This window comes from Amblyomma maculatum, chromosome 3 (assembly GCF_055883805.1).
Source record: "Amblyomma maculatum isolate TAMU_Amacu chromosome 3, ASM5588380v1, whole genome shotgun sequence".
Taxonomy (NCBI): domain Eukaryota; kingdom Metazoa; phylum Arthropoda; class Arachnida; order Ixodida; family Ixodidae; genus Amblyomma; species Amblyomma maculatum.
In genome coordinates, this window is record NC_139346.1 from 50492347 (window position 1) to 50507143 (window position 14797).

Here is a 14797-nt window from a genome sequence, read left to right on the forward strand (position 1 = left end):
TCCAGTTTTGCTTTTTCTATTCTTCGAAGGACCTTCTGAGCCACAGCTGGCCTCACGAACCGCTAAATTCGTATTGCGAACTGCTAGCCTGAACAGTTTTCCGAATCATTCAAGGCAATACATGTAGTTCGTCCGGTGGATTTCATGAAACAAAATACGAACCTCGGTCGCATCTCGCATTGAAACTACCTCTCCATATTCGCGGAGGAAGGTAACCTCCTCCGGACGGATGCTCGGAACACGCCAATTGTAACAGCAGCCGCTGGGAATCGCGTCATTTTCATAACTGCACTAGACCTTCCAGTATAGCACTTCCATTCGTAGCGACCCCATAGCCCTCTAAATGTACTCAAGCTACGTGCAGACCATCAGGTGTCGCCAAACATATGTTAAACCTAGCGTAAGCATCGGCTTTGCTTGAGGCACACCAGGTTATCAGCATTTTTCAATGTTTGATTATTTTCCTCCTAGGATACACGCATTGCTCACTCCACGCAGATGTATTTGACGCATTAATACATGGCATAATATGGTCGCATGTGATCAACGAAGTAACGGCGGTAATGACGCCCAAAAAACCTTCTAAACGTGTTAACAAGCCAGTGTTGGGTCAACAACAAACAGATCGGATAACTCATATTACGAGCTACAACAGCTAAGAAAACAGGAAGAAACTGTAAAATAAAGGCCCTGCTATATTTTTCACACTAATTGCTTGATTCTTGGCTTGTTACATTTTTATATTTCACTCTTTACGCACTCTTTATGTCAGTAAGCGCTCCAGAGAGAGTGTTTTCTCTGAGCTATGTCGTGCACCTAGTCGGGCGCTGTGAAGCTCCCCGTGTTACTTACGATAGTTGCCGCTGTACTCAGCATGTATGAGCACACATTATACTGCTCTTCAGTTCACACGCTACCAGTTTCACATATGCTTTGAAAGATGGCAAAAGAAAGTATCGGCTCCCCTACCAGCTTGAAACTAATAAAAATGATTTCACTGTGAAGAATATTTTCTAGTAAGCTACCGCCGGCATAAAAGCTACGTCGGACAAGGAGCATAACCTGTTCAAGCTCCTTATGCCACCGACCCCCTCAGTATATCTACTAAACCACACCCCGTTGTCCAGTTTCAATGTATTTAAACTCAGAGAAAGAGAAGTCGCTCCGGTATTTGTGTTGAACCGCAGCTTCATGAGCCGTTCAGACGTGATGCCAACTGTTTTAACCGAAGCAGACAAACAGGAAGACTCTTCCAGTAAACAAATCTTTAGAAGCAGTTAGACATCTTCCATGTCAGACGTTCCACTAGTGGCGAGGGGCGAGGTCAAGAAAGCATTAAAAGCTATGAAAAGAGGGAAAACAGCTGGAGAAGATCAGATAACTACAGATTTGTTGAAGGACGGGGGGGATATCGTGCTAGAAAAACTGACCACCCTGTGTACGCAGTGCCTGGTGTCAACGATGGCACCGGAACCATGGAAGAATGCAAACATTATCCTCATTCATAAGAAAGGGGACTCTAAGGACCTTAAAAATTACAGGCCAATCACCTTACCGTCTCTTACGTATAAGGTATTTACTAAGGTAATCGCTAATAGAATCTGGACAGCCTTAGATTGCAATCAAGCAAAGGATCAAGCAAGCTTTTGGAAACGGTACTCTACTATCGATCATATTCATACCACCAATCAGGTGATAGAAAAATGCTCAGAATATAACCAGCCCTTATACATAGCATTCATTGATTACGAAAAAGCATTTGACTCAGTTGAAATTTCAGCGGTGATGCAGGCATTGCGAAATCAGGGGGTAGACGAGCCGTACGTGAAAGTGCTGGAAGAAATATATAGTGGCTGCACAGCAACCATAGTTCTGCATAAAGAAAGTAACAAAATTCCCATAAAGAAAGGAGTTAGACAAGGAGACACAATCTCTCCAATACTATTCACAGCTTGTTTAGAGGATGTATTCAGAGACTTGTAATGGGAGCAGTTAGGGATAAGGGTAGATGTAGAATACCTAAGTAATATACGATTTTCTGATGACATTGCGTTGCTACGAAACTCGGGGGATGAACTGCAAATAATGATTGATGACCCAGACAAGAAATGTAGAAAGGTAGGCTTCAAAATCAATATCCAGAAGACTAAGATAATGTTCAACAGCCTCGGGAAGGGACAGCAGTTTACATTAGGTAGCGAAGTACTGGAAGTAGTAGGCGAATACGTCTACTTAGGACAGGAAGTAACCGCAGATCCGGACCATGAGAAGGAAATAACAAGAAGATTAAGATTGGGATAGAGCGAATTTGGCAAGCACTCGCAGATTATGACTAGCAGCTTACCGGTATCGTTCAAGGGGAAAGTATACAACAGTTGCATCTTACCTGTACTCACCTATGGGGCTGAAACGTGGAGGCTAACCAAGAGAGTTCTATTTAAGTGGAGGACAACCCAGAGGGCTACAGAACGAAAACTGGTAGGGGTATTATTCAGAGATAGGAAGGGTCCAGAATGGGTCAGAGAAATAACTCATGTTACCGACATTCTAGCGGAAATTAAAAAGAAGAAATGGACATGGGCAGAACATGTAGTGCGAAGAGAGGATAACCGATGGTCGCTTAGGGTAACAAACTGGATTCCAAGGGAATGAAAGCGTAGCAGGGGGCGGCAGAAAGTTAGGTGGGCAGATGAGATTAAGAAGTTCACAGGGGTCAAGTGGATGCAGCTAGCACAGAACCGAATTAATATGGAGAAATATGGAAGAGGCATTCACCCTACAGTGGGTATAGTCAGGCTGATGATGATGATGATGAGATATCTTGCAATTGCGGTAAGGTGAAAGCCTTCCTGCGACTCTTTGCACTCATTTGCAGCTGTTTCACTAACTGCCTTCTTTTCCTCTCGACTTTCACTTGTTTGCCCCTTTCTTTCTGTTTCCCGCATTTTTTGTACAGTTCTGACGTATTTCACTCACTTTCGTCGCCAGTCGCTGTTTTGACTTCTGCGAAGTGTATCGACGTCCTTAGCTATTTTGATGTGTAATTAACTTTTTGACCCTAATTAATATAATGATTACTCTACATTCGCATCATTTTGCACAGACATTTTTTTACACCCTACATTGCCTTCTTTTACTCGCCAGTTAATTCATTTCTTGACAATACCGGTGTGACACCCTCCGCAGACGCACTTACCTATAAACGCTTTCGCCTAAGAACGTGCTTCATATTGTACAATATTTTTGAGCAGCAGGATAAAAGACCTTCCACCCATACGTATGTCCCTGCTGTCGATGGTGTTGAGGTGCCTGTGCAGGTCGTTCTTAACGATGATGGTATTTTTCATGGCAGCTGCCAACAACACAGTGGTGGTCGCACAACTTTGTAGTCCGGATTCATGTTTATAAGCGCAAAACGCTTTTATATCTACTGTTTTGCTCGTACAACAGAGTCGCACATGGATATTTCCGGACTTAATGCATTTGCAGCACATTTCATTCCTGCCACCACAGCATACCGGTAAGGAGTAGCAGCATGGGCTCAGTGTCCCTTTTGTTAGGCTCTATTACTACAAGAGTTTAAAGGGTCCTGTTGAAGGGACAACCTTGAATTGTAGCTGATGTCAGAGTTGTGTTGAGAAAATCTGCATTGATCAAGAGTGCCGCAACGTCATCCGAAATTGAAAATGATTAAAATATCAGATACATTGCGATCATAACACAGCATTATCATTTAACCACCGATATGAAACATATGAGTGTGAAGTAAAACTTACGCTAAAAGGAAGGCTGGTGCAGTAGGATGTGAACCGAACAAGTTTTGAAATAAGACACGCAACTTCAGAATATCGAGCCCTTTCCTTCAACTCGCTTAATAAAAAGAGACCTTGTCTGTCATGTGCTAAATGAAAGAACGTAATAATAAATTTAAAATAATAAAAATAAGTAAATAAATTAGGAATAACACAGGCTGCATTTTCGTGGAGCGATATGCAAAGACCACAGTAGACACTCAACCACGCCATCGCGTAATACCCACAAGGCGGTACCTAGCTCTCCCCCGAATATTTCCTCCTCGATGCGAAAGTGGTGAACTGTAAGCACGCACCTCTCTCTGCGTCTCGTCAGATACGCCAGCAGGACGGCCTATGTTTGTAGCGATGACACCTGGGCTGCAGAAAGGAGTGACATCCACGGGAATCAACAGAAGTCACGGACACAGCATCGTTATCTTATCCTCGTGTCCTGAGTTCTTTAGAATTAAACACCAAGAAAAGCAGCACATGAAACGTCTTGCTTTATGCACAGCAGCCAAAGTTACCTTCATCTACAACGTAGAGCATTTCGAAGAAAGAAAGCCAGTACTTGCGATCCGCCTTCGGCACATATTTATGGCGTGTTTCGGCGGAGAGCTTCCTGGCTATGGTGAAACAAATCGGCTTTGTCACCTTATTAGTTCGTGCCTTAAGTTTCTATCCTAACGAAAATATTATTGCGGCAAGAAGTGTTTCAAGCTTTTTGTGCTACAAGCTATCTCGGATATTGACGCTGCGAAAGTCCATGTTGGCAATTGCGTTAGTCTCAACCGGCAATCATAATATGTGACATATAAATTTTGTTGCAAGGTCAGTTTTGTGTATCTACACCAATAACGTCGAGTCTCAATGAATGACTGGAAGTTAGTACTGAGATCTACAGTACCCATAGGAACAAAACTGCTCCCAGTTTTCGCTCGCATGTAAATGGTAGCCCCCTTTTAACGGCATTCGCCCTCCTGCAATCTGGAATTATTAGCACTCGCCCAACTGTCAACCTGCGCTTTTCCTTCGTCAGATGCCGCAGTTCAAGCACTCGCACGTCTGCAGCGTTCACAGAGGTAGAAGCAAAACGGCTTCACTTACTTGACAGCATTCACACGAACTCCATGCGGGGCATTCTCTGAAATCAAAGCAAGGGGTCAAAATGGCGGCTTACTCGGAGGGACTTTACAAGCGCCCATTACTTCACTCAACTTGCATGCCTAATAATAGTGAAAAGCGGTCATGAAATTGTAGATGTGGGTATCATAAGACCGTTTTCAACAAGTAAGCGGAAAGGGTAAATGCAAACATAACCTTCAGCAATAAGTCCGAGATATTGAAAAAGGGAGTGGGACAGCCGGGTTCTGTGTCTAAGATGTACAGTTGTCTTGGTATTTAAAACTATATTGTTGTTTCTTTCCACGAATGCTGCTGATGTCTACGTTGTGCTAGCCCAAATTCTTTATAATTGCTTTGCTTTATTTACACTGACTGCGCTGAGCAGACACTCACCGAAGGCGGCATTTCGTGTGAGGTGGTCCAGGGCAGCTTTTGCAACGCTGTAAGGTACCATGTTATAAATCTGCAGACAAAAAAATTATAAGGTCTGTGAGACGAGCTCTAAGAGGAGGACGAGGAGAATCACTGAAAAGAAGAAAATGATGCAACGCACTTGACCCACTTGTATATGGCAGAAAAACTGCTATTTATTGATTAGCTGAAGACAGCACGTACGTATTTTAAAGTTCAATATTTGCGATACCAGTGAGACAGCTTCAAGGCCACAAATAGCGATGTTGCCGGGCTGTTGCCCGCTTCGGTGGCGCAGTGGTTAATGATCCGGATCAGGCTTTTCTGCTCCGTTTGGGGCTGTTGTATTCCAATGGCAGATTGGGAGTGAGAGCTGGCTGTTCCAATGGCAGATTGGGATCCGGTGTGGCTCCCGGATCGCTCCATGGAGCAACAATATTTGCTTCGCCGAAGTCGGGGAATTTGACCGGAAGCGCGTATGCCGCGTCTCGTGTTTCCGCTTCTGCTCCCTGCCACCAAAGGCGCATTCTCGCTTCCCCTTCGCTGCACGGTAGTCCGAGCAGCTGTGGATGACAAGAAAGCTGCGCCTGCTTTCCGACCTCCAGGTAGTTGACTTCCACTGCGAAATCCTCGCAGTGAAATATCTTGCGCGGTGGGCTGCATCCAAATCGAGCAAGGAGAAGACGCCACCGACATCTGGCCTATAGCAGTAGGTAGCCGACGTATACTATCGCTATAGACCCCGGCGGGGCCCTGCGATGTGTGCCGAGCTGCTTGCGAGGAATCATGCTTCTGCGTGGTGCTCCCAAGCGAGATAGAGGACGATCCCATCAAGACGTCAGCCCCATGATCGCGGTCGCCTTCATGGCGCGTCGCTGCCCGGCTTTCTCTCTCCGAGACACCGAGTTCTCTGGTTCGTTCCGCTTTCTCAGGCGCACGTTTTGTTGCCGCGCCGAACGCTGCGTTGCTCGGCGCTCACCGCGTGATTCGTGAGTGCAAAGTCTGACGCGGGGCGCCTCATCAGTGATTGCTGCGCCGTAGCGCATTGTCTTACACTCATTGGCAAGTCGACGGGTGTTGTATTGCAGGGCCTTGCGCGTTCGCCTTTGAGACGCGTGTGTTAAAAAGTTGTAGAGTGCACTTAGAAGTGTTGAGTATGAAAACTATGTCTGTGTCACTCAAGAGAATACCGAGCGAATGAGTGGGCGGTGCGAATGAGGTGCAATAACGCCATCGCGTTCCACTCTTGAAGGCGAAGCTTAAGCGTCCTCCAAATTTTCTCTCTTCCTTTGCGGCTAGGTTCATGTGTCTGCGGAGAATTGTGATAAATATTGGGCCTTTTTGAACCCTGTAAATCAATTTCAAACGCCGCTGATGCTTGCAATACTAACGCCTCCTAGACCTCTTGTTCTCCGTGTTTTCTGTGTTCTGTGGCGTTCGAGGAAGTGGCAAATGAAAGACATCGCGTCGACGCCTGGATCGGACGCCCAGTGGGGTCAGCTCCGTATATGCATGATTGATTGATTAAAACTGTTTCCACCCATTTATGACACCCGCTACTCTAAGCACCTCGCACGCAGCCCTGAAGAAAGGGGGCTGGAACCTCCGCGACTAATGACTGCCGAAAATACATTGGTTGGTTATTCGTGGCCTCAGCCGCCAGGTGGACGGCTCTTTTGCTGGTTAGCGGGGACGCCGCTTCGCAGCAGGGTCTACTAGGCGTCTCTACCAATAATGTTGTCCCTAGCGCCCGGAGATTTAAGGCATTCCCTAAGTATATGGTCGAGGGTCCCCCTCGCTTCTCAGGCTTTACATGTATCATTTTTTTCTCTCATCTATCTCGGTGTGAAACAAATAGAAAGGGTTTGGGAAGTTTCCGACTTATAATCGCTGCCAAGCTATGGATCTTTATTATTTAAGCTAGGATCCGGTGGCGTCTTTCTAATCTATCTTATTCGACGATATTTTTATAGGTTTTCAAACGTTCGTCCATCTCCTGGCAGTAGGGTGGCTCCGCGTTTGCCGCAAGTAGAGATCTAGGGCTAAATCATGGGCCGCCTCGTTGCCGGGAACGGACACGTGTGCTGAGACCCAAATTAGCGTGATCTTGCGATCGATTTCAGCTCCAGGCGATAGAGTTTGGGCGGCTTCTTGCAAGACCCGGCCTTCTCTGATATTCCAGATAGCAGTTTTACGGTCGCTAAAGATCAAGCTAGCCTTCGTTCCGACGCAAGCAAGCGCTATTGCGACCTCTTCAGCCGCGTCTATGTTTCTGCTCCGGATGGTGGCGGAGACGACTGGTGCGCCCCTACTACAGTGCCCCGCTACCATCGACTACCGTGGCGACTTCCGCCCCAATCGACCGCTTGCAGCGTCTATGTAGGCGACTTCTTTTAATCTTAATTCTTTTGCTCTATTAACCAGCGCTTCTGCTCTCTTTTCCCATCTCTCCTTATGGTATTCTGGGTGCATATTGCGGAGGATGGTGGTGGCGGAAAGCATTTATTACACAAAGAGAGGTAGCTTGGGGAGCCACCTCTAGTGGGCCGCTCCCCTTACAATACTAGGTGGAGTTCCTTATTCCGGGACTCCATTTTGCATGGGCCACCACACGAGCTCGCTGGACCAGTGCTTGTTGTGCCGCTAGATCCAGGCAGCCGAGCAGGGCCTCCTCCCAGTCCTCTCCGGTAGGGGAAGGGGTTATGGTATTCCCAGACCATGGAAATGGTGTCAGCCACCTCTCCACAGAAAGGGCAGAGGCGGAGGAGAGGAGGGACGATAATGTTTTCACGACATTGGGTTTGGGCAATCTTGTCGGCTGTGCTCCTATATGTTTTTCGGCCCACCCATTCTAAGATGGTTCGACCTGTGCTTGTCCTACTTAATCTATCATATTGGACGATTCTTGCCTCTTCAGTAAGTTTCGTCCAGCTATTATGCACTCATATTTCTGACAGGCGGTCCGCTGAGGAGGAGATGGGTAGACCCAGCGCCCTCTTGACGCAACGCCTGAATCGCCTGGCAATGTCATGACCTGTCATGACGGTACATCGCGTGCCCCTTGTCGAACACAACCATCATTTCATTGAACGCATCAATATTTACCGGCGTTCTATCATTCGTTTAAAGGAAATGAAAGGAAGGTGCAGTATCTGTCACTCGTGGAATCCCGCTATCATCCTGACGCTAGACAAGTAGAATTGTGAACAGCGTTTCGCGGTACGGGGCGTGGCGCCACGTGGAATTCGGTACTTGACAACTGTTAATGATGATTTTCAGTATGACCTCATCATGCTATTGGGCCTTCACAGTATTTGGAGGAGTAGGATGGCTTATAGACACTGTGATGTCGATGTGCGATCTGTATGTGATTATTTTGTTGAACAAGTGTATAAACTAAAAGACATTTTGAAGCAGCAAGACGCTGCGGAGGAGGTCTTGACTCTGATGGGCGAACTTGTGGTAATGAAAGTCCATTAGACGCGGTTGTCAGCCAAGGGGCATGGCAACCACGATCTTTTACTGATGCATTTGTACCAATTCATGCAATAAAGAAAAAAAAACGGTGCGTGGCGCAGATGGTAAAGCGCTGAGCTGGGGATCCAAGGGATACAGATTCGATTCCCGTTGAAGACAAGGATTATTAATTTATTTTTATCTATCGCTCTCAAAAGCGTCACACCTCTGCTGACAACCTTTTGTCGACAACGTCGAGGCAAGACTTTCGAATTAATAAGTGGTTTACAGGAAAGGAAACATCCAGTATCTCTCACTTGAGGAATCCCGCTGACACGTCTCGCGGACAACACAGCAACACTTAAGTTTGCGTCTTTCTCCAGTGCGGTTTCTACGCTTTATCTCGGAGGTTTTTTGTTTCAAATTTATCTAGATCACAATGAAAGTACTTTTTTTGTTCTTACACTCAGAGTAGGCGTGTTTGGAAAACGTTTTATTAGACATTATATATTGACATGTGTGATGATAAATGACTAAAAATGAACGCGCACATGATTAAAAACAGGAGACACCGCACATAACATCCCTCATGTCGAAAGAATACATTAAACTTCACTATTTGCATTGCAGAAACGAATTGGAAGCTAGGAATGATGATATATACAATTTCGAATGACAATGCAAATGAAATTATACATAGTGTACAATACTTCGACCTGTAAATATAGGTGCAAAACTTTACAGCAATCGCATGCACAATGTGTACTGCGCGTGTGTTCTGGGATGTATACAGCTGTGAATTATAAATATTTACATTATATAACAACTACCAAGGTGGACTGAAATCCACCCGGATGCGTCCATCCCACACGGAAGCAAAAGGGCAAGACCATTGGCGAAGGAACTTTCGTTCCCCAAGGTAGAAAAGTTCCTCAGCCAGAAAACTTACTATCTCCTTTTGCATACGCGCCACGACCTTGAAAAGAGCACGTCGGTGCCGGCTTGAGGCGGTAACCTCACAACGATTGCGCCATAACGCGAAAGCGCCATGTACAATTAGTAATAGTGCAAAGCGACCGCGCGGATATGTACCATTTATGCGAAATCGATTGACGGCAAGACTTCGGACGCCCGACGTGAACTGTCCTCCAAAAAACACAAGCAGCAACGCATTGTTGGGCCATGTGACAATTAGATTCCTGAAATGGGCAGTTGAGGCACTGCGATGTCCGCATGTGCCCCATCGTTGCAGCCGGTCTCGTTTAGGCAAAAAAAAAAAATCCCGCTCCAAAAGCCACCTAAAGTCACGTAAGTTCCCTGGCAGAAACAACACTGTGAGTGGTAGCCAAGATTGGAATCCGCCCTTCGCCGGCGTTCTGCAGGCACTAGCGGAAGAAGTAAAGTTCCCATTGACTCTACTACTCTGTTCGTTGAGATGTTAAAAATCCACGGAGACATGGCGGGCGTGGCGCTGAAATGCCACAGTGCGCGAATACATAACCGGCATCCGGAAAGCCTATGGACCCCTGTTGAGCGGTATATCAGGAACAAGCGCCCTATAACTTGTGCCTAAAAAATAGTAGGCGAGCACTTGCGCTGGGCACTCATCTGCTTGCAGCAAGCGAAGTAGGTAGCGCAGAGCCAACAGCCGGCAGCAGCCACACAACGAAGGGAGGGCGAATCCACCCTTCGAACGCGGCTGGTGGATTGCCACATGGAATACCAGTTCCGTGCGCCCTGCCCAAAAACAATCAGCTCACAAGAGACTGAAGAGAACGCAAAACCCCATCAGGAGGATACGTTACATGTGCGAGGTACCATATTCGGCCGCAGAATACAGTGTGGACAAGGTAGCGTTTCTCCAGCATCGGCAGTTCGAAAGCACTAACCTGACACCTTGTTGCGCAGCTCGTTTAAGACATAACTCCATACCGAAGATGCTGTACCAAGTGCCTCATAATCAATGCCAAGGATGCGGATTATGTTGCTGTGTGTAATTTGCAGGGCACCATTTAGGCGTACTTCGGACTGGTGAATAAAAGATAATTACTCTTGCCAAAATTGAGAGCAGTCCAAGACACCTTGCCGTTATCTCTCGAAACGAAGAAAGCAACGCTGCAGGCTCACTTCATCACACCGATACAGCGTAATGTCCTCCACGTAGCAGTTACTCGCAGCGTCTGACACCCTGGGAAGGGAAAGCCATGGATACTCTGGTCTGTAATGATAGCCCTCAAATAAGGCTCTAAGCTGAGAGCAAACAAAGACGAGAAGGGAAACCCTTGGCGGACACCGCGGGTCACAGGAATTTCCCATCCATGCCAGTGGACTTTGAATGTCATCATAGATGCTTTTATTTAAACATGTGATATTTTACGGAAACTGAAAAGCTTCCAGAACGCCGAATATGTACCCATGTTCTAGCCGATCAAAAGCTTTTTCTTGATCTAAAGAAATAAGGATACCACATGCTAAGCGCATCTGTGTGTAATCAATAATGTGCCGAGTTGTATACGACAACCTATGCATTTCCCTGTCAGGCACAGAGCACACCTGATGGCAGGCAATGAGAGTGACCATCACACCCCTGAAGCGGGGAACCACGATGGCTGCGAGAACCTTGTAGTCCATGTTTAGAAGCGTTATTGGCCTCCACTCTTCTGGACGAGATTACCCGGGATTGCGTTTTGGGATCAAAATTATTCGCCCTCTCCGAAACCTGGCAAGAAGATTTAAATTTTCAAAACACTGGCAAAGAACATTGGTCAGTACTGGACTGACAACGTCCCAAAAATCTAAATAAAATTCTACAGAGTGCCCATCAGGCCCAAGCGCTGACCCTCGTTTCATTGGCTCTAAGGCTGAATGGGAAGTGCGCGAAACACATCACGCATCTCAGGGCCCACCCAACTAACATTAGATGCCACTCTACAGCCCCTACTTCAATCCTGTTATACGATGACGCCATATCTTTAAAGTGCGCCAAGAAACGCATACAGTCACGAGTCTGATGGGACGCAGAGGGGATCGCTCAGCTCAATGCTGAACTATGGATTAAGTTCGCCGCTCCAATCGAAGCACCTCGGGATGTGCAGATGGACTACGCCTCCACGCCAGGCAGCCGCCGAAAGGGACGTTGCTCCAAAAAGGTACTAATACCGGCTATGTAACTCGTCACACCAGGCACGCATCAGAGGGATATGCTAACCCGCTCCATATTCAATGCGAAGCTTAGCAACAGTATCTGCCAGCTCCTGAGACGCGCGATGTCTTAGTGCGTGACCTAAGCCTCTACGGACCTATGCATGCGCCAAATTGCTTTGAGCGTATCCAACTTATTTTAGCGCTATCACTGAGCAAGACGCGCAACGTTCGTGAAAAGCTCTCACGCGAACATCTAAACGCACATCTAAACGCCACGGTTGAAATGGTAAGGTTTGGTTTATGTATTTTAATGTCCCAAAGCGACTCAGGATATGGGTGACGCAGTAGTGGACTCCGGAACATTCGACCACCTAGCCGCCTCTAAGAATGAAAAAGTGAGCAATACTGGCCGATGGTCAGAAATGCGAATCGGCGTCTGAGGCAAGGCCAGAACATCCATAGCCATCACACATGTAGAAAGGCAGTGGGGCACATACGCGCGGTCTAGCCTGCTCGCTGATGAACCACGACGTAAAGTCCAGCACAAACGCTGCCCGCGTATGAATTCGTGCGCATCAAGAAGCGCAAAGTTCTGAACCAGACATTGCAGTTCACGTGCGTTCCAAAGTCGGTCACCCTTGACCAGCGCACTGAACATCGCCCCCCCCCCCCTTATTACGTGACGGCCATTCAAAGCGTAAACATCCAACCTTTTAAAGAAGTTATTTGTAAGGCTTGCGTCCGCCGGCGCATAAATACACAAGATGCGCAACCTCACAGTCGAAAATGAACAATCGAACGCTAGCACATGCCCGTGAAGTGATGGTCGCGCAAAAGATCTGTTAAGCACCACAATTCCTACGCCAGTCGAGCGCGACGTGGCGAACGAAAAGAAGCACTTCAAATGAAACTGCCGCTTGAAAGCGAATACATCAGAAAGAGTAATAAAATTTGTTTCCTGAAGACACAAGATATCGCACTGTGTTCTTAAAGCCAAATCTACTATTTCAGTCTGCTTCCGTTTGTTCCCAAATCCCTGGGTATTTAAAGAAACAATTTTGAGTCCTAATGCTATATCGGGTATGGCGTTTAGGCAGCCAATAAGGCAGATTGAGCGACCTGAAGTCGCACCACGAAGGTGCTTTGCACTCATATTAAGCGGGGTTTAGCGGTTCTCCAGAAGAAGGACGCAACTTCTCAGGAGGATGTTCCTCATGGCGACCTTCTCGTGCCATGTCCGATCCTGAGGGCGACGAAACACGTCGCTTGTTCCCATCTCGCTGGAGTTGCATATTCATGTCAAATTCGCAAAGTCTAGAAAGCGTCGGCGAGTGCCCAACACCAAGGCTGAAAGAGCCGCTGGAATCGTCCATATCACGTTCCTCGTTCACAACCACGGATGCCTCCTTGCCTTGTCAGATGGAGAGGAGGGTGCACTGGGTGCAGCCCTCCTGTGAGGGCACAGACCTCAACCAACAACCATCATCATCCTACGGCAGCCCGGGGCAAGGCCCCCCACCCCACAGGGGTGGGGGGGGGGGGGGTTTCTTTCGGGGAGCGGGCGTTATCCCAGCCAAGGAGCTCATGCAATCTGGATTCGCTCCGCCGGGGCGGGTTCGCAGTGCCACCGCCCACGGTACACAGTCAACTTCAAGTAAACACATTGAGGCCACCGCGTTGACGACGATCTCGGGACTGGTCACCGCAGGGACAACTATATCGAAACCCAAAGCTTTCCACGGCCTCCATGGCGTTGCGCGTGCCATGGCGACAATGTCACGAAACACCACTAATGTGAAACGCGCACGGACGCCCGAACAATACAACTTGCTTTGTCAGACGGAAGGGAGGATGCACCATGTGCAGTCCTTTTATGAGGGTACAGACCTCAACCAGCTATCATCATCATCCTGCGGCAACCACAGGTAGGGCCTCCCGCCCCACAGGGGCGGTGGGAGGGGTTATTTCGGAGAGCAGGGGCCGAATCCACGAAAGAGTTCGCTTTGGAACGCGTTCGCTTTGCCGTGACGTCAATTTGACGTAGGCACTGGGGGGAGAAGGGTAGGATGAACGCTGGGGGTAGAGAACAGCCAATCAGCTTTGCTGGGCGGTCCCATCTTGGTTGCTCTGCCTTGACGCGGGCCTTCTCCTCGGGCGTCAAAGGAAACGATACCCAGTTTTTCTCAGTGCCTACACGCACGATTGCTTGAGCGACGGCCAAAATCGTCCCGCTCACCGACGTCTTCGGGAGCCGTATAGTTACCTCGCTGCCGACTGCCGCCTGGAAGCCTCCGGTAGCAAAGAACCGCCGCGCGCAGAGTACTTTCCGCTCTGCTGCGAGCGCGCTTTTTCTCGTTGGGCCAAGGTGGGGTTATAGCTCTTCGCATAGCCGGCCCCTTCGATAGTCAAAGTGCCTTCGGAAGGCATCGTAAGGCATGTCGAAAGGGTCGTCATGTGCGCGCGACCGCTAAAGCTGCCATCACATTCGCTGAGCAATGCGAACAACAGCGGGGCGACGGGGGGCACGTACGGTATGATTCTCGCGCTGAAGCGAACGCCACTTACCGGGTTCCACACACAGCGACCGAACGCGTTCGATTTCATTTGATTGACATGTCTCGTGACGTCTACAAAATCCGTGGTCCCACCTTCGTGAAATGGCGTCACCGCCAGTGGTGGCGACGTGCGACCAATGGAGCGAGGTGGCGAGAGAGAAAGCGAACACGTTCCAAAGCGAACTCTTTCGGGGATTCGGCCTCGGGCTTTTCCCAGCCATGGGGCTGACGCAATTTGGCTTGGATCACAACGTCAAACACTCCTGGTACAACCGGTCAAGCAAGCAGCACAATCTCATAGTTATATGAGAA

The 14797-nt window shown here is 48.0% G+C and overlaps 1 protein-coding gene across 1 annotated transcript in view; it reads right to left on the bottom strand.

The window, feature by feature from the left end:
- Nucleotides 1-14797, bottom strand: part of LOC146194729 (uncharacterized) — a 45724-nt gene that overhangs the window by 7972 nt on the left and 22955 nt on the right. Inside the window, exons 6-8 of the mRNA XM_084596627.1 lie at nucleotides 5313-5382; nucleotides 4902-4938; nucleotides 4109-4172 (exon numbers count right to left, since the gene is read on the bottom strand). Of these exons, the coding sequence (XP_084452753.1) occupies nucleotides 4109-4172; nucleotides 4902-4938; nucleotides 5313-5382 (171 nt within the window). The remainder of the gene's footprint in view (nucleotides 1-4108; nucleotides 4173-4901; nucleotides 4939-5312; nucleotides 5383-14797) is intronic.